Here is a 17,396-nt window from a genome sequence, read left to right as displayed (position 1 = left end):
CAAGGTTGCGAGCGCTCTCGCTCTCTCTCTTTCTTTCTCTGCCTCACATCGTCATATTGCCATAATAGATTCGCCGCTTGCGCAGAAGCGCCTGCTGTAGTGTCGATCTGACAAACCCACGCGTGCATACTGTACATACCAGTGGCGATCCAGCCGAGAGGGGCGGGCGCAAGCATAGATTCTTTTTTTTTTCTCTTTTCCACGTTTCACTTTGAACTCCTGCATTCCGCCTAAAACTTTCAATAATGAATGTGTAATGAAATCACGAATATAGTGGCTACTATTTTCGTGTTGTTTTCAAACTAGTCCTGACTAGTAGGTTGCTGACTGGGTTTGAACATTCTTTTGTCTCTCACACCCTGTCGCCGCCGCCTTCAGACCCAACCAGACGGTTCGCCTCGGAACTCTCCAAACTCAACGAATGCCAACGTCGCACCCTGGTCTCTCTCTGCTCTGGCCCCCTCTGGTAAGCGATTGTGACCGCACGAATGGGAAACCATCGCCCTTTGTTAGTTAGATCAATATGGACCTCGCCGTTCTCCTACCTGGCTTCGAAAGCCTTGGCTTGACCAACCAAGCCCCACTGCCAAAGCCACGAGTCCTGCACGCCATGTATTCCTCGGATCGTAGACCAATCTGGGCGGTGCATTCATTGCCTGTCAGCGCGAAGACCCCAAAAAATGCGAGGAGTGATTTCTTTTGGCTTTGGAGGGTTTTGGGGGGCTTTTGGTTTGGCTAAGCTGGAATCCGCTACAGCGCGTACACACTCCGTACTCCGTATGCCGTCCCCCTGTACCGGAGTTGGTGGGTGTACTCGTACCTGTTCTGGATTCATTGAACTTGAAATGATTCAGGACAGGCCCACTCGGCGTGTCTCGGCTCTTATCTAATGGGCCTGGGGAGGGGGCCAAGTTGGCGCCACAACTTCGTGATCATTGGCTGATCGGTCCTTCGGGAATTAGATGTTGTTTGCTTTTTACAAAGTTACCAAAGAAGCTTGGAATGCGTTGCCATATTATGCGAAAGTTCACTCATCAGAATTTCTTCGTACCTCGTAGACAGATGGAAGGAAGGGCGGCAATGGAAAAAGACCCCAAGAAGTAAGGAAAACGAGTAACACATCTCATGCCCCAGGTATCAAGGTAGACAAGCCAGCGCAAAGCAGAAGAAAATATGGGAGACGAATAATATAAAATAGAAGAATGGACCAAAAAAAAGTGTAAAACATCTTCCCGCTCCGTTTAAGACACAGAAGATCACCAAATGGAACAAAATAAGGAATAAAGACACCGACCACAAGAATTCTGAGAGGAGAGGGAGGGTGGTAAATAAAGTAAATATAAAGAGACGAATACAAACTCGAGAGATGCTGGAGTGTCCCACTTGTTCTTGAAACGCATGCAGGAACATCAACGAAACTGGGAATAGGGAATCGGGACATAGAAAAGTCGTGACGGGCATCAATCGCACCAGATTTCCACACATACACTTTATGCCGGATCTCTTTTTATCCTACTCCCAAAAAACCCCAGTCAGTCCCCTCCGGTTGGTTCAAGATCCGGGTAGGGGGTTTGTACTGGTGAAAATTGGGATGGTATCCCACCATCATGGGCTGTCCATCTGGCATTTGGTGACCCGGAAATTGGGGCTGGTGGTATTCTGGCGGTAAGTAATTTGTTCGTGGATTGGGGTCGTAGCGTTGCTGCATCATATGCATGTATTGCTGCTGTTGTTGTTGTTGTTGCTGCTGCTGATGTTGCTGCGGGTGAGGATGCGGGTGTGGGTGCGGCGGGGCGTGTTGCTGCGGAGCATGGGGCAGGTTCATAGACGAGGTGACGGGTACGTTCTGTGTGACGATCGGCGGTGCGGACTCGTGCACTGGTACTGATCCCATCTGAACACTTGGCGGGGAATAGAAATCGTGGTTTGGTGTCGCGGAGTTGGGGTAGTAGGGCTGCTGGGCGAGGAGATAACTATCGTTGCCGTTGGGGATGGATACCGTCACGGGGGTGTGATGTTGATAAGAGTGTTCCGAGGTCGCATCTTCCGAGGATGGTCGAGTCAAAGATCCAGGAGGGTGAGAACGATGTTGGTGCTTGGTGAGAGTTGTTTTGCGGCAAAAACTGGATGGGTGGGAACAGAGTCAGAGTTAGAGTCAGCTTTAGGGAGAGAAGGAGTGTCCTCATGCTTTGCGACAAAGCTCTAGGTTATGCGCGGGCCTACCTTCGTTCACATGTCGGTTCCTGACAAATATAAGGCCTTTTCCCAGTGTGGATTCGTCGATGACGAGCTAGACTGGAAGACTTTGGGACAGTGTGTTAATATGGTGGAACTTGAAGCTGGTAGACTGGGGGGCGGGGGAGGAGGAAGCGGGCTTGTGTAGCTTACGTCGGAGAAGGCCTTCTGGCACCCATCATGGTCACAGACGTGCGGCTTTTCGCCAGTATGGGTACGCGAGTGCACGGTCAGGGCACTGCGTTGAATGAAACTCTTGTTGCAATTTTCGACATTACAGTGATAAGGTCGCTCATTGGTGTGTATGCGATAATGTCGACAGAGATCTGACTTGCGATTGAAGGACTGGGGGTGGAAACGAAGGTCTCAGGTTAGAGGCCAAAACACCGGAAATCGGATGGGGGAAAAAACAAGAACAGAAAAGAAAAGAAACAAGAACATACCTTGCCACAATTCTCCCAAGAACAGTTGAAATCGCGCCCACTACGAGAAGCCATGACTGCGAGTGGGATCGAGGTCGAGCTTCAGGTTGCGGGGGAAGCGGGTCGCGGGAGCAAAGCGACGTGGAGATAAGAAGGGAAGTTCTTCGAAAGAAGAAATGGGAAGAGAGGGGGAAAGGGAATGTTAGCGCATGCGAGGTGCAAATAATCCACAAGGATTCCGGGATAGACCTGGTCAGGCCGGATGAATAGTAACCGGGATGGTCAAGTAAGCCTGGGGCATAATAGAGGTTTATTATAAATGGAGAAGAGGGACCAAAAACAGATGGGGAAGAGAAGGGGCCCGGGGGGGGAGGGGGGATGATAGACGATATAAAGAGGAGGGGGGAAGAGAGACCATTAAGAAGAGAGAAAGATGAGAGAGTGAGAGAGACGCGCCAGAGAGAGAAGAAGAGAGAGAGAGAGAGAGCCACAGAGAGTAGCCACAGCTACTACTGGAGTGTCCCAAGTCGCCTTCAAGAACAAGATCTGGGAAGGGAAATAACGGTGCGGATAGGACCGTAAAGGGCAGTTTTATTAGAAATATTACGATTTTCTTTTTTAGGGAATTTGGGCTTGGATTATTTTAATTATTTTTGGGGGAAGAATTTAATTTTAGTGGGGGTACCTGAGTACCTACGAGTACTACTCTCACTGACAGTGAGGGACATTCAGAGTACGAGAGAATCCCTAGGATAATTGAGAGAGAGTCAGGTCACTCTCACTCAAGCAAAGGTATTCTCACCTTGGAATTAGTTCATGGGAGTCGCTCTTTTTTTTTTTTTTTTTTCTTTTTTCTTTTTCTTTTCCTTTTTCTTTTTTTAATTTTACTTTCCCTAGTAACAGCGGTACCAGCGGTACGCGATGGGGGGATCCACCAGTCTGATTGCACCTGGCCCCGCCTGTCATGGTGTAAAAAAGGGGGTATTGCTAGGTACTGCTAGGGTACGCCCAGGTAACGAGGGTACCGCGTCGGAACTGTGTAATACGGAAAGTCCGGGTATTTTAGTGCCTCTGATAGGCACCAGTTGGGATTGTGATGCAGACATATGATAGGTATCTGGTACGGAGTATATACTATCATGATCATGATATACCATGATATAGTACCAGTTACCATGCCATACTACCTAATACTAGTAGTACTATACTATACTATACTATCATAGATCATCTATGGATAGATCATGCACATTATCATACTAAACACTAGACGAAGAATGATGAATGAAAGTATACTAGAATACATCAATGGTTCCCAAGTAAATGAATGGAATGAATGAATATGGCATATCCCACACGACCCGACCCCCAGGCCTGACCCACAACCCGAAAGACCAGACTAACCAGCTTAGCCCCGACTTGAGTGCGTGGGGATACGAGGTGGGTATCCCATCGGTACGGCTCAAGGGGCAGAGGTAGAGAATAAAGTTAGACAGCCTTGGGTTAGATGGGATCTGAAACTGCGCCCCCCCCCTAATTCGCAATCCCGGCAGGAGTTGGGGGCCACTAGGCCATCTGGGCCATTGAGCTCCACGCGGTCCTCGGTGAGGTCCTCTCAAAGAGCCAGAGAGAGAAAGAAGGCCAAACATTGCGAAAGAGAAAAGAAAAAAAAAAAGGAAAAGAAACCTGTCTATGCCCCGGATTGCCCGGTTCAGTAAAAGAGAGAGAAAAGAAGAGAGGGGAAAGAAGTAACCCATGATATCATTTCTGGCGCTTGGCTAGAGGAAGCCAACTCTCTTCCAATCAAGGTACATTTAGTATCTACATACATCCAAATACTCCGTATAATCACTCACTTACTTACTTACGGCGACTACGGAGTTCTCGCACCATGTATACTAAATCAGCCACCTCACTGCGACCGAGTTACTCCGGACTCGAACAGTCCAGTTCCACTTTCCCACTCCCCGCGACGATCTTCCCAAGGGAAAGCAGGACAGATGAGAAAAGCAACTAGTAACTCCTCCCCAACCAAACTCCCAGCTAGTGGCTAGTGCAGATGCTCTCTAGTTCCAGACTGCTCTCGTCTCTTCGCGCAGTCCCTTCACCCCGTTAATCCTCCGTCCCCGCAATTCAACCCGTCGAATCCGGGAACATTACGAGTGATCGCAATATGTACATCAGAAAAATCCCTCCTTCAGCAAGGGATAGAGGGACTCATGACGCGGCGTCTGCAGCGCGGGAGAAGTTTCTTTTCGATTCCGTCCTGGATCGGAAGCCCCAGCTTCTAGGGTCTGCTCGTCAATTCAATCCCCGATAGACCTGCCTATTCCTTTTCCTGTCGTCCTTACTAGCTTTTCTAGCTCGCTACCATAGAGGGTCCCCGAAAAGGTTCCCGAGTCATTTCTTCCCACCCCTTAAGGTTGGAAGCGGCTATCTCTCCCGGGAGCAACCAAAGAAGAAGAAAACGTAAAATAACTAATTAATTAAAAAGAAGATTCCTGGCGACCTTTCTCCCTGGGCCTCTCCAACCTTGGTCGAGATTTCGGTTGTTTTCAAAGTTCTCAAGGAAATGAACTCTAATTCCTAAGTTCCTAGCGGGGCCGAGGAGAAACAACCTTGGAAGAAGGAAACACTAAGACCGATCCCGGGGATCTGGATGACAGATTGGCTCATGAGCTCAGGGTATATAGATTTGTACTACTATGTATTTACTAGATGTACTAGCAAGTCAACTAGGGTGCGAAAGGGAAAATACATACTCTGATTGAGTCCCCTGTAGGTCCCCAGCACTAGCAGAAGGAATGATCTAGTAGTGTCTGATAGATTTTCAAGTCGAGAGAGTATCGGACCCTGATACGCGGGCATTGCAGAATGAGAAACAAAGAGTACTGTCCCCTCGGGTCATGTATACCATCGACAAGGAGACTTCTCTCGCAGCCACCTTCACTTTTACGTACACACCGTCTTTATGGAATATACAGTAGCCCGTAGTGGAATTAAGCGGGCCATTTCATGTTCTTTTCTTTTTCCCAGCAGCCTGTTCCAGGGTCTGGGGCCAATCTCGGCAATGAGTATTTTACTTCAATTTGCCGCCAACCTAACAAACCTAGACGGCACATCAGGCAGGAGAATTCCTGCATGGGGCTTTTTTCTGTCGCTATTTAATCATCGGTGGCGATGATTATGATGAAATGGGAAGGTCTTAAAAGATCAGAAACGGCCAGCACAACGCCTCTTCACAAGATAACGGTTGGCCTCGGTAGAGCGACGCAAGTCGTTTTCGTCCTATTTGCCTCCCTACGATTAGCACTTCCAAGAAAGGAATACCCATCGAAAATCATCGTGATGGCCTAATATGTACATGTACCTGTCCGACTTACTTCCACCCGTTTTAAAAAAAGAAAAGGGAAAAAAAGCTGAGGCACCTCGGTGGCATCTGCTCCTGAACGTGGGGATCCACTCAGTGTAATCTTAAACCAGCGATCCTCTGATCCCCCCTAGTCTGATTAGCTAGAGAAAGAGGTCAAGGGTTCAGCCACGAGAAACGTGAGTAGTTGACCACCAGTCCAGGCATGGAGAAAAAAAGCAAAAAAAAGGAATCCCACGAGAAGAACCAAGGAGGTACCAGATAATTTCTCGAGGGCGTTCAAGATCGGCAAGGTGTGTTTTGCCTCGTCAGAGCTTCCCATGCATCTTGCATGTCAATTTTCCTCATGGCTACGTCTGTGGAAGGGAGGCTCATTAGTTCCACAGCCAATAGCGTCTGCAGCGACCATGAAGCTGGCCTCCTACTGGCTTTAGCCATGCTGCGAGCATCGCAGCCCTGCAAATGACCCTCCTCAACTGGAAAGAATCAACGCCATGCACCTCAGCCATTAGCGTAATCAGGCATTTCTGCGGCGTGGCGTTCTCGCTGGCGCTAGCAGATCACCTAAAGGGCCACGGGCAACACGCGACGAGTGGAGACCCTTTTGCCTTGCACTGCCATCATTTGGCCCCCTCCTAATCGAAAGGGGGGGTCTTTCTTTCTTTCTGTTAACTTTCCTGGCGTGTCTCTTTCGTTTTGCCTTTTTCAAAAAAAAACATTTAAAAATTCCAGAGATATCTTTTTCGGTGGCTTCTAGGAGTATCCGTACGGCAGGCTTCCCGGTCAACGGGAGCGTTTCCTGCGGCGGATCCGTTAGCAATCCACATTTCAAGCTCAAGGTGATTTCAAATGACTGCCAACACGCGTCGTGAATACCTATAGGAGATAGAAACACAGCCACCAATTTTCATTTGACCCCCCCCCCCTCATTCATACTCGTAGGAAGCTTGAGCTTTGAGTCATGTAATACGGGGGGTTGAGCTTACGCTAAGTCAATCGGCGAAAATACTAAATAATCAAAACAAATCTATCCGTAATTCGTACGCCCTAACTACTATCAGTTATCAAACCTACATACTAGTAGTAAGGGTCGTTCCTGATAGTTCACTAGCAAGCGACTGACCGCTGGGATTCCAGAGCTGAGGAACTCCCTCATCTCATCGCCAAGATTCCAGTCATCGGGCATATGACGAGGTCGATATCTGACAGTGTCAAATTCCCCCAAATTAGCATGAAGGGATGAAGTATCCGGAACAAGGATGAGGTAGGGATGGTGTGTTTATTGTTATTTTTACTTTTTGTCAGCGGGTCCAAGCTGGGATCCTTTTTTCTCTCTCTCCTTGTTAATGACATAACAAGACGTGCCCTTCGTTTTCTCGGAGGTTCAGGGTTGTGTGCCTCACATTCCTTGTCACGCGTCGGGATATTGTGATGGAAGTTGCATATTCGCCAAAAGGTTGGCGGTACACAGCTTGGCGTTCATACTAGTAGTCGCCATTTACCCCGCATTTTGGAATGGGCTTACGAATGATGCAATCCGTGAGTTAGCACCAAGCTGTTGGGTTTCTACCTACGTGAGATACGTGAGATACGTGAGATACGTGAGATCGAGAGGCGCAAACTATAAAAAATAAATTAAAAAGTGAAAAGTAAAAATTGAAAAAAAAGCAGAAGGAAAGAACTGGAAAGATAGTGAGATAGTAAGATAGGAAGAAACGAAGAAACGAAACCGAAAAGAAAAATACATGAAGATCCCCTCTTCTGAGGAAATCTGTTAACTCCAGAAGGTTGAACTATGATTAGCCCGAGCTTTACTTCTCTTCCCTCTGTTGTTTGTCTTTGAGTGGAGTACGACCGTGCACTGTATAACCGCCAATGCTTAACTTCCAGGCCCCTCTGAACCCATGTGAAACTAGATTAGATTTCGAGAAAGGAAAACAACAACCACAGATGACCAGAGAGTGATGGGGGCTAAAGGTTGTTGGTCGCTTACGAAGGGGCGACAACATAAGGAGATACGATACGGGGCAGAAGAGTCATCCGAAAGAAGAGTATGTATCGAATTCTAGGCGACATCATTGGCAAAAAGCATAATGTAATCTCCAGATGGCGTTTTTTCACTTTGCAGATGATTACTCAAAGCGCGCACAAGCACTCGGTTTTCGCTGTTCTTGTTGACAAAGCATCAGCCAACGAGAATGGACGCAATCTATATCATCTCGTATATGACTGGCGCATCACACGTCCAGCTGTTCAGGGCGATCATTTCACCTATTCTACTTCCCGCGGGTGCGTCGTTCGTGTGTCTTGTCCTGCCGGGGTTAAATTCCGACCACTGCGACATCAACGATACTCGATCTCTCTATCTATTCTCTACACGTCCAAAGTGTCGGTCAGGGGCAGGTCAGCCAGCCGGTGCAGAACTCTCACCATGAACCTGCTTATGGCTATTCTCAGTCAACAACCTTCCCGGTAAGTCTCCGAATGTCCATGTTCAGCATTGTGGTCATTGGGGCTGAAAAGAACGCAAGCCACCACTTGCCGTTTCGGCGCGGTTCCTTCCCAATGCAAATGCAAATCCCCTACGTGATATAGCGCATTCGATTGACTATCATCGCTATAAAACCCGACTTTGAGGAGAAAGGATGAGGGGGTTCTGGAAAAACAAAATACCACTCACAACACCATCATCATCATCATCAACAACAACAACAAATCGCCTCCCATCTCCTTATTACAATTCAAAATACTCCATTTACCTAACCCCCCGAATCCACCACAGTTGTATCAATACTGCCTATCGGGGACAACGCCACATGCGATGCTGATACGCTCACCTCCTTACCGATGAACCCCGTGTTTAGCGCAACAGTAGTCATCTCCGGAATCTGACTCTCACCGACAAGGATAGGGACGGAATTTTGGGACAGAATGGCGACCTCAAAATTTAGAATACGGGAATTTTTATCCCTAGGGAAGTATTATCTTGTCATCTCCCCTTTTCTTTTCTTTTTGGCTAACCCGAAGCCGGCGCGGCGGTGGGGGGCAGCCAAGACGAGACTCCATCCTGGCCAGGGCTGACACCCTTGGCGCGCGGTGGTTCTCACATCCCTGCGCAGTCATCTGATTCCTTTCGGGCCATGTCCCCGAGGGCAGTAGTAGCACTAGAAAAGTATCGGAAAAGGGACTGTGATTGTGACCGTGACGTCGTCGTGGGTAAAGCAAGAGTGTTCCCTGCGCGGCTCGGCCGTCGGGTAGGAGAATTATCATGCATGCCCGCGGTTTCACGAAGAAAAGGAGGGGTTGGAAAAAGAAGAATCGGGTTGAACTCGACGCAGTAGCCGACCCCCTCCCTTGTTGGGCTGTGGGTTCAAACAAGTACCATTCGGCAACGGGTGGCTTTTTCCACGATGTAGGATTGTATATCCATACTGCGTAGGCATATTTGTGGGGCCATCTATATGTAGTTCGGACAATAAGACAATAGTCTCGTCTCAACTATACCACATACCTTAGGTAGGTACTCCAATAAAAACATCACTCTGTACAGAAAAGGTAGTACCCTAGGGGAAATAAGTCACCTTCCTGGATTGCTGCAGGTAACCCGTACTTTTCCCTCGGGATCGTTGCCGACGAAAGGTGATGCGAAATAGCGCCGGAGCTTTCAAATGGGGCCTGTGTTGCCATGCTGGTTCTGCGAGCTGTCTCAATTCATGACTCTGCTGAGCCCCTGGTCGACTGTCATGAACAGTTGCAATTGTAGGCTGAGGAGGCGTTATTCTGGACCGGAGCATAGTGCTCCAGGATTTGATTATTCCACGCCTATGCCACAAAAATATGTCGCTTGCCTGATGGTGAGTGTGTACATCTCCCACCCTGAGAAGTACTTGGACTGGGATCTTGTCCGTATCCTCGCTTGAAATGGGAGCCATTCACAATTGAAACCCCACAGCGCCACATCCACCCGATGCATTTACGATGGCAGGCTATGGACACGCCATGTCGTATCCCACGGCGTGGCAAACGGCATAGAAACTGAATTCGGATGAGAAGCTGCGCAAGCCACGCCCGAAAGAAAATGAATCCGGTTGGTTCTTTTGATTCCTTGTCATTCTTCTTGCTACCATGAAACTTATGCATTCTATTCACAATGATTATCCAAACATGCGGTTCCATTTATGTATCCCCCAGGGCCAGATGACGAGGCAAGAGAGGGTGAAAATTGCAGGGAAGAAAAAAAGGGCTAACTTGACCGACACTGGAACCTACCAGCTCGTCAACCCGCGCTGGCGATCAAACCCAGCCCTCAGTTGAGATTCAGGTTTGAGGACTTTACCTTGCAGGACAGTATACCGAATGATGTTTTCACACTCCTCTGGCCGCACTCGTGCCAACCAAATGCCTTGAGAAGCACCTTCTTCTTCATCTGCAGCGCGTGTCTCCTCGCGCTTGTACCAATCAAAGTCCCTGCGACGGTACACGATCACATTGGCCGAATACTTGTGCCCGCCAACATGGCTAATAAAATATATGCCCACGCCGCCAGGTCGCTGATCATCCATGTCACGGTACAGGCCCAACGGCCGCAGATGCCGCTCGAATTCCTTGCGCAGCAGGGGTGCGGACTGGCCGCAACGTGCGTCACGGGTACGCTGCGAGCAGAGAAGAATTACAGCAGCATGAGGGCAAGGGTGAGATGTGAGAGGGGTTGATGCAATGGATGTATTGGAGGGGTGCGGCAGCTGCTGCTCCTGCTGCTCCAGTTGCTCCAGTTGCTCCAGGTCTGGAGAGTCCACTCCATTCTCGCTCTTCCTTTCTGGAGGAATGCTGCCGAGTGGTGTGGTTGTTGTTGGAGAATTGTTGATAAAGTTTGCAATCAGATCGGGTGCCAGCTGTGGAGTTACATTTTCCACGATGGTGAAGCTGGGTAGCAGGAGCACATTTGTTGGTTGTTGCCCTGGTTCATGCATGTGGTATTCGTCTGGTACCGGCATATTTGAAGCGGATAGCTTCAATCTCTGAGCGAAATATCCCACGTTAGTTTGTTTGCTATCCAACGTGTTTGGGGGACAGGTAGCTTACCCCGTTGCTGGGCTCGACTCCTCCTTTCTCGATTGCTTCCATGATACTCCCTTTCTCATCTGCAACATCGCGCACCCAATCTGATTTGCCAGTAGCAACGAGCATGTGTGTCGCCCACCCATTCACATTCCCGTAAAGCTCATCCTCCAAGTCCACCTCAAATTTTGCGGGGTATTTCACGGTACAGCTTGAGCAGTCGTGGAGGCATTCTTCGCCATCGATAGATGCTTCGGGCTTTGTAAAAAGCTTATCGGATGCCGGTACAGACTGGAATCCTCCCGTAGCGAGTGCGCTATCCCCCACAGCGTCGGTGGTGATGTCGGTCTTAGAGGAGGCGAGTGAAACGTTGGACGAACTGAAGAGTGAGGAGGTACCTCGGCGGAAGAGATGCATTCTGACGGCCGAGAGAGACGCGCGCTGTCGGATCGGGAATGGTGATAATCGTTTCGAGTCAGGGGAAGAAGACGCGACCGAGAGAAGCCTTTTTCATTTCTAGTTTGGATGACGCGAGCGCAAAGTGATCTTATCAATCACTGTGCATTCCCGCTAAGTGTTCGGAATGTTGCCGCGTGACTAAGCCCCCACTCGGGGCCGATTGATATCGAGTGGCCTTCTATTCACTAATAATACATATGATCTGAATGGACTTCTTTTGTGGGGGAGAGTGGGCCTATCTACGGCCTGCGTAGTTGAAGCTATATGGCAGATCCCCCGGGTTTTGCGGCTGGGTCAGCCGAATCACACTTCCTCCTGAACTACCAGACTGGCCCGACTGTACACGCCGCAATGACTGGGTTGATGGTGTACGCAGTGGGCCCCTTCCAACACGGGCGCTGCTCACCGATGACATGCCCGAAGCGGGGCTTTGTACTGCTGGTGCAGTATCATAGCCTGACTGCGTGTCCCACGTCGACGCAATCGACGGGCGCAGACTATTGGTTCGCATCGGTGTAAATGTTCCATCATAATCGAAATTATCCACAGTATCCGTCTCTCCCTCCTCGTCAGAGGGTCCGATAACTGACTCAGTGTCCGTCCGGTGGTAGCTTGCGCTGTCTCGGATTTCCTCAATGGCAGGTTGTGCTGGGGCTCTCATTCTCCGCAGAATTTCCGCAAATAGGTGCATCAGTTCGCGGAATTCCGTCTCGTGTAACTGATGTGAAGAAAATCGTGCTCGCTCATAGAGCGCTAAGAATTCGGCTCCGATCTCGGGTGGATTGATCACTCCTAGAAATGTGAGATGGCCGATATATTGGCGTAAGCCCATAGAAACCGGTCGCTGAAGGACTTCCACCACGCGCATATCTGGTAAAGACTCCATTGCGACTTCGCTAGTCGGGTCAAAGGGATTGGGGTCATCATAGGGTATAATGTATCGGGAGGGGCGAGTGATACGGCTTTCGCCTCGATTAGGTTGGGTAGTTCTTGGACGACAGTCCGATATGGTAGATCGGGTAGGTCAGGCGAGGCGGGTGATGACCAGCCAGGGTGCTCAACACGACCCCATGGCGGGTGCTTGAGGTTGATCAGAAGCTCCTTGTGATTTTGAAAGCTCCCGAGTTCGTCTGAGGTATCGCGCGGGCGAGCCTGGTATGCCAGAACCACACTTTTGGCTATTCCATCCTTGACCATATGCCTCACACTCTTGCTCACGTCTTCCTTCTCGACAGGGATCCAAGCTTTCGGAATGCCCGCCAAGGTGCTGCGATTCGTATATATGCGTGTCGCATAAATGAGGACTGCAAGAAAGAATGTGATCACATAGGCACCGGTGATGAAAAAGATATTCGTGAGTCGACCGGTCTCGTAACACTGGTAGATGGCGTCGGCTGGGGTCAGGAGGATGAGACAGAAAAGGATAACAGCAAAGAAGAAAAATGCGCTCGAGTTAAAAAATGTCTCGAGTCCTGCAGTTGTCATGATGGTCCGCGCATACTGTGCAAAGAGCACGGCATCTGGTGGAAGACTCGAAGCTATCGAGGATGGTCAAGGGCGACCTTACCCTAGGGAGCTGCCACTGCCCGCGGAGATAAGTCAATCACGTGTTAGCGCAAGCATGGGATTACTGTAGTTAAGGTAGTATCACCAGGCATACAGTTAGGGTATATGCCATAAGGCAGTCAGTGCTTCTAAATCAATCTAAATTTCCTAATTTCTTGCATACCTTGTCCATAAATATGCCTCGACCTTGAATGAATTGCGGTGTCCTCGTTCTCAACCCACTCGTTGGTACCTGGACATCACATGACCCCCTATCTGCCAAAAGTGGCTGTCCCTGGATCGCCGAATAATTTCAAAAGTCAAGCAAGCCATGGGCGAATATATTCCTCTTCAGGAGGAGCGGGATCTCTATATTCTAGTAACAGGCGCAAACAGGTACGCCACTCCACATTGGCCAAGCAGTTCACGCCCTCCGCCGCATAGCCGTTTGTTTCAACGCTAATTGATCCTCCGCAGCGGCCTCGGCTTTTCGATATGCTGTCGCCTCGCAGACGAATTCCTTTCTTCGCATCCAGATGATGAGTCCCTTACGATCATCTTCACGACTCGCAGCGCCCGCAAAGCCCAAGACACCCGCCGCCAGCTAGAGCAGCACCTTCAATCCTCCAACCCCTCCCTCTCGGACTCTGCGCGCGTGAAATTCGTCTCTGAGAGTGTCGACCTGGGAGACCTCCTCTCTGTCCGCTCGCTCACCCGCAGACTTCTACAAAGCTTCCCGAAACTCGATGCGATTATTTTAAATGCTGGAATCGGTGGTTGGTCTGGCCTTGACTGGCCAGCTGCTATCTGGGGCGTCTGCACCGATCTCATCCACCAAACAACCTGGCCCAAGTACAAGCTCGCAGCGGTGGGCAAACTGACAAACAGGCAAACAAGGGAAGAGGAGGAGCCACAGCTGGGTAATACCTTCTGCTCCAACGTTTTTGGTCATTACATGCTGGCACATAACGTCGTGCCATTGCTGAGGCGAGCCAACTCGCCCAACGGGACGGGTCGAGTTGTTTGGGTCTCGAGCATTGAAGCGACGATCAAGTATTTTGACGCCAATGACATGCAAGGTCTCCGGACGTTGGCCCCTTACGAGTCCTCCAAGGCTCTGACCGATATCCTGGCTTTGACTTCCGATCTCCCTGGTACTGCCCCCTGGGCAGTGGATAGCTTCATGCGTTCAGATACCGAGCCAAAGGGAACCAATTCCAAAGCTTCTTTGAGCACTCCGACGATTCACGTCTCTCACCCCGGAATCTGTGCCACATCCATTGTTCCCCTCATCCTACCTCTTGCCTGGGCGATGGTAGCTGCATTCTTCGGTGCGCGCCTCTTGGGTTCCCCCTGGCACACTCTGGACACGTACCTCGGCGCCTGTTCTCCTGTTTTTCTTGCCTTGTCACGGCAGTCCGAGCTGGAGGATGCCGAGTCGCCTTATCGCCAAGGTGGGGGAGGAAGAGTAAAATGGGGCTCATCGGCCTCTCGCTGGGGCAAGGAAGGTGTCGCTTCAACTGAGACGGACGGTTGGGGGAATGGCGGGGTGGTGGGCGCTGCTGTGGTTGATGCTGATCGGACTCGGCGTCGAAAGCGCGGCATGGTTGATTTGACTCGGGAACAGAAGGAAAGCTTCGAGGATCTTGGGCGCCAATGCTGGAAACAAATGGAAGAGCTTAGGATCAAATGGGACGGAATCCTCGACAAGGCTGAGCAACGCGCGGCGGCTGAGAAGACACAATAGCCTTGAAATAGGCGCTAATTGGCTACGTGCAAGCTTATGGCTCTCTTTTTGGGCCACTGCCAGCTGGTGAAAACAACAATAATTTCATGTAACATACCTACAATTACCCTTTTCGGAAGGTGTACAAATCATTTTAATGCCGACACTATCCACGGATACCTATTGTTATCTCAACTACCTAGAATCAAATGAATTTGATCCTATATCCTTGAAACTCTGCCTCCAAATCATTTACATCAACAGAGCCGCACTATCCTTGATGATATTATTAAGTTCAGATGATGTGCTATTGGTTTCTATTTTCACTAGGATGACAGTGGAAACTTGGGAAATCGGAAAGCAAAAGGCCCGACATGCGCACGATTGGGGACGTAAAAATATTTTGGAATTTCGGGTCAAATAAGTGACTAAAATGTGATAATGTTGCAGAAAAAAAAGGAACCGAGTATCCACGCAGGTCTGCCATCTAGGCTTCGTGCCGCGGTGGCTTTGTCATGAACAGGATTAAAAGGTTTTCGCCAGCGCAAAGCGAAGGCGATAGACTGTGACGGGCGAGAAGCAGGAAAACAAGGACCGAAGAGGCTCGGGACAATAGAAGATAAGATCACGCAGAAAACGACTCCGGTTTCATGCATCAAGACGGGGGGAAGAGAGGTATCGGCAGGTGAGAGGGGATGTAAATTTGCGTAGCGACGTGAAAAAACAAGAAAAAAACAAGGAGTGAGAAAAGATTACATGATAATCGCAGGGACTGTCTCGGAGGTTAGCATTGGACTCGGGTCCTCTTATAGGCATGAATTGCATCAACTTACCATCAATGTTTTGCTTGATGCTCTTGTGGGGCAGAATTGAGCCACCGTTGACATACACCTCATCGGCGATGGTAACATCATCACCCAGGACGGTGACGTTCTCAAGACGAGCCCAGCGGCCGACGGAGCTATTCCATCCGACGATGGTCGACTTGATCCAGGCATGGTCCTTGACCTTGCAGTTCTCCATCACGACGCAGCGCTGAAGGCGAACACCATCACCAATCACAACATTGGGGCCGATGACAACGTTAGGGCCGATGCGGCAGTTGTTGCCAATCTTGGCAGAGGGGTCGACCATAACGTTTCCGCCGTGGACGAAAGGCTCGGAGTTGGACGCAAGCTTCTTGGGGTTGCGCTTGGCGAGCGAGCTGAGGTACAGGCAGGTACCAGTGAGGAAGTCCTTAGGTTGACCGACATCCATCCAGAAGCTTTCAAGGTCGAAAGAGTGGAGCTGGCCGTCCTTGCAGATCGCGGGGAAGGTCTCTTGCTCGATTGAGGTCGGGCGGAGCTCAATGCGGTTGAGGACACTGGGGTTCAGGATGTAGATACCGGCGTTGATACGGTTTCCAACAAACTCGACGGGCTTTTCGACGAAGCGGTCGATGCGGGAGGGGTGGTTAGGCTTGTGAACGACGACACCGTACTTTGAGGGCTCGTCAACCTTGGTGACGACAATGGTACCCTCATTACCGTGGGCCTTGTGGAAAGCAGCGAGTTCCTGGAAAGGATAGTCACAGATAACATCGGAGTTCAGAACGAAGAATGGGGTGTCGTCTTTGCCCAGGATCTTCTCCGCCAGCTTGAGCGGGCCAGCCGTGCCCAGCGGTTCCGACTCGACAGAGAACTCAATGTTCACACCATATTGCTCCTCGTACTTCTTGAGAGCGGCAACCATAACATCGGGGCGATAGTTGACAGCGAGTACGATATCGGTAACACCAGCAGCAGCCAAGCTCTCGACTTGATGCAGGATCATGGGCCGGTTGCCGAATTCGACGAGGGGCTTAGGGAGAGTGAGAGTCTAGGCGGGGAGAAAGGAATGCGTTAGCCCTGTTGACTCCAATTTCGAAAGAGGCATGGCGATGACCAGTCAAGAGACAAAAGCAATTGGAACGGTCAATGCGAATGAGAGGATCGACATGGACTCACCAAAGGACGCAGACGGGTACCGAACCCTCCAACAAGAATTAAAGCTAGGAGATGGTCAATGACGGGCGGGGAGAGAGGAGGAGGGGGGGGGGAGCATTGCATGGAGGGGTAAACATACCTTTCATGATGTGTGGGGTAAAAAGGGTGAGTCAAGAAAATAAAGATAGAATCAATCAGATCGATGGGGTGGAAGAAGATGACCTAAAGAACATCGGACCTTGATACTCTCAGGGAGGAAATAGCATTATTTAGGGAACACCTGGCCGTTGATGGATTTATTTTTGGGGGGGGGGAAAGACTGAGTGGGGCACGTGCGTGGCCGGTGATTGGGGAAGGCACACGTTTGCAGCGAAAAGGGGTGGGTGGAGCCATTATTGCCTTGTCCAGTACTCTCTACAGGGACACAGGTACACCTGTCGAGAGTATGGAGGATTCATGCGAGAGCAGTCCCAATGCATTCAATTGACCAAACATATCCCCGTTTGCATGGAGGGTATACAGTAGGTACTGAGTACGAGTACAGAGTAACTCCCTACTACACTGCGGGACTTCCCTCCTGCTGCAGTCGCCGCATCTCAGGCGGGTCATACTGGGTC

The 17,396-nt window shown here is 50.0% G+C and overlaps 6 protein-coding genes across 6 annotated transcripts; 1 reads left to right on the top strand and 5 right to left on the bottom strand.

Moving 5' to 3' along the window:
• Positions 1–1,507: 1,507 nt before the first annotated feature.
• N7481_005590 (putative C2H2 finger domain protein) lies at positions 1,508–2,732 on the bottom strand (the record flags this gene model as incomplete). The annotated part of the gene is made up of 4 exons (XM_057264809.1): positions 1,508–2,123; positions 2,224–2,303; positions 2,389–2,580; positions 2,679–2,732. 4 exons carry the CDS (start codon positions 2,730–2,732, stop codon positions 1,508–1,510), a joined length of 942 nt encoding a protein of 313 aa, XP_057122529.1.
• Positions 2,733–10,292: 7,560 nt separating this feature from the next.
• N7481_005589 (sucrase/ferredoxin-like domain-containing protein) lies at positions 10,293–11,021 on the bottom strand (the record flags this gene model as incomplete). The annotated part of the gene is made up of 1 exon (XM_057264808.1): positions 10,293–11,021. One exon carries the CDS (start codon positions 11,019–11,021, stop codon positions 10,293–10,295), a length of 729 nt encoding a protein of 242 aa, XP_057122528.1.
• A 55-nt stretch (positions 11,022–11,076) lies between these two features.
• N7481_005588 (uncharacterized protein) lies at positions 11,077–11,502 on the bottom strand (the record flags this gene model as incomplete). The annotated part of the gene is made up of 1 exon (XM_057264807.1): positions 11,077–11,502. One exon carries the CDS (start codon positions 11,500–11,502, stop codon positions 11,077–11,079), a length of 426 nt encoding a protein of 141 aa, XP_057122527.1.
• Positions 11,503–12,336: 834 nt separating this feature from the next.
• N7481_005587 (uncharacterized protein) lies at positions 12,337–13,029 on the bottom strand (the record flags this gene model as incomplete). Its single annotated transcript, XM_057264806.1, has 1 exon — positions 12,337–13,029. One exon carries the CDS (start codon positions 13,027–13,029, stop codon positions 12,337–12,339), a length of 693 nt encoding a protein of 230 aa, XP_057122526.1.
• Positions 13,030–13,420: 391 nt separating this feature from the next.
• Positions 13,421–14,836, top strand: N7481_005586 (3-keto-steroid reductase; the record flags this gene model as incomplete). Its single annotated transcript, XM_057264805.1, has 2 exons — positions 13,421–13,485; positions 13,567–14,836. The coding sequence occupies 2 exons, from the start codon at positions 13,421–13,423 to the stop codon at positions 14,834–14,836; spliced, it is 1,335 nt and encodes a 444-aa protein (XP_057122525.1).
• Positions 14,837–15,567: 731 nt separating this feature from the next.
• On the bottom strand, positions 15,568–16,925 carry N7481_005585 (mannose-1-phosphate guanyltransferase; the record flags this gene model as incomplete). The annotated part of the gene is made up of 4 exons (XM_057264804.1): positions 15,568–15,587; positions 15,649–16,672; positions 16,801–16,844; positions 16,919–16,925. 4 exons carry the CDS (start codon positions 16,923–16,925, stop codon positions 15,568–15,570), a joined length of 1,095 nt encoding a protein of 364 aa, XP_057122524.1.
• Positions 16,926–17,396: the final 471 nt, after the last annotated feature.

Source organism: Penicillium waksmanii (assembly GCF_028829765.1).
Source record: "Penicillium waksmanii strain IBT 27052 chromosome Unknown utg000005l:1.0-5232799.0:1.0-5237142.0, whole genome shotgun sequence".
Lineage (NCBI taxonomy): Eukaryota > Fungi > Ascomycota > Eurotiomycetes > Eurotiales > Aspergillaceae > Penicillium > Penicillium waksmanii.
This window is presented reverse-complemented; position numbering and strand designations above follow the sequence as displayed.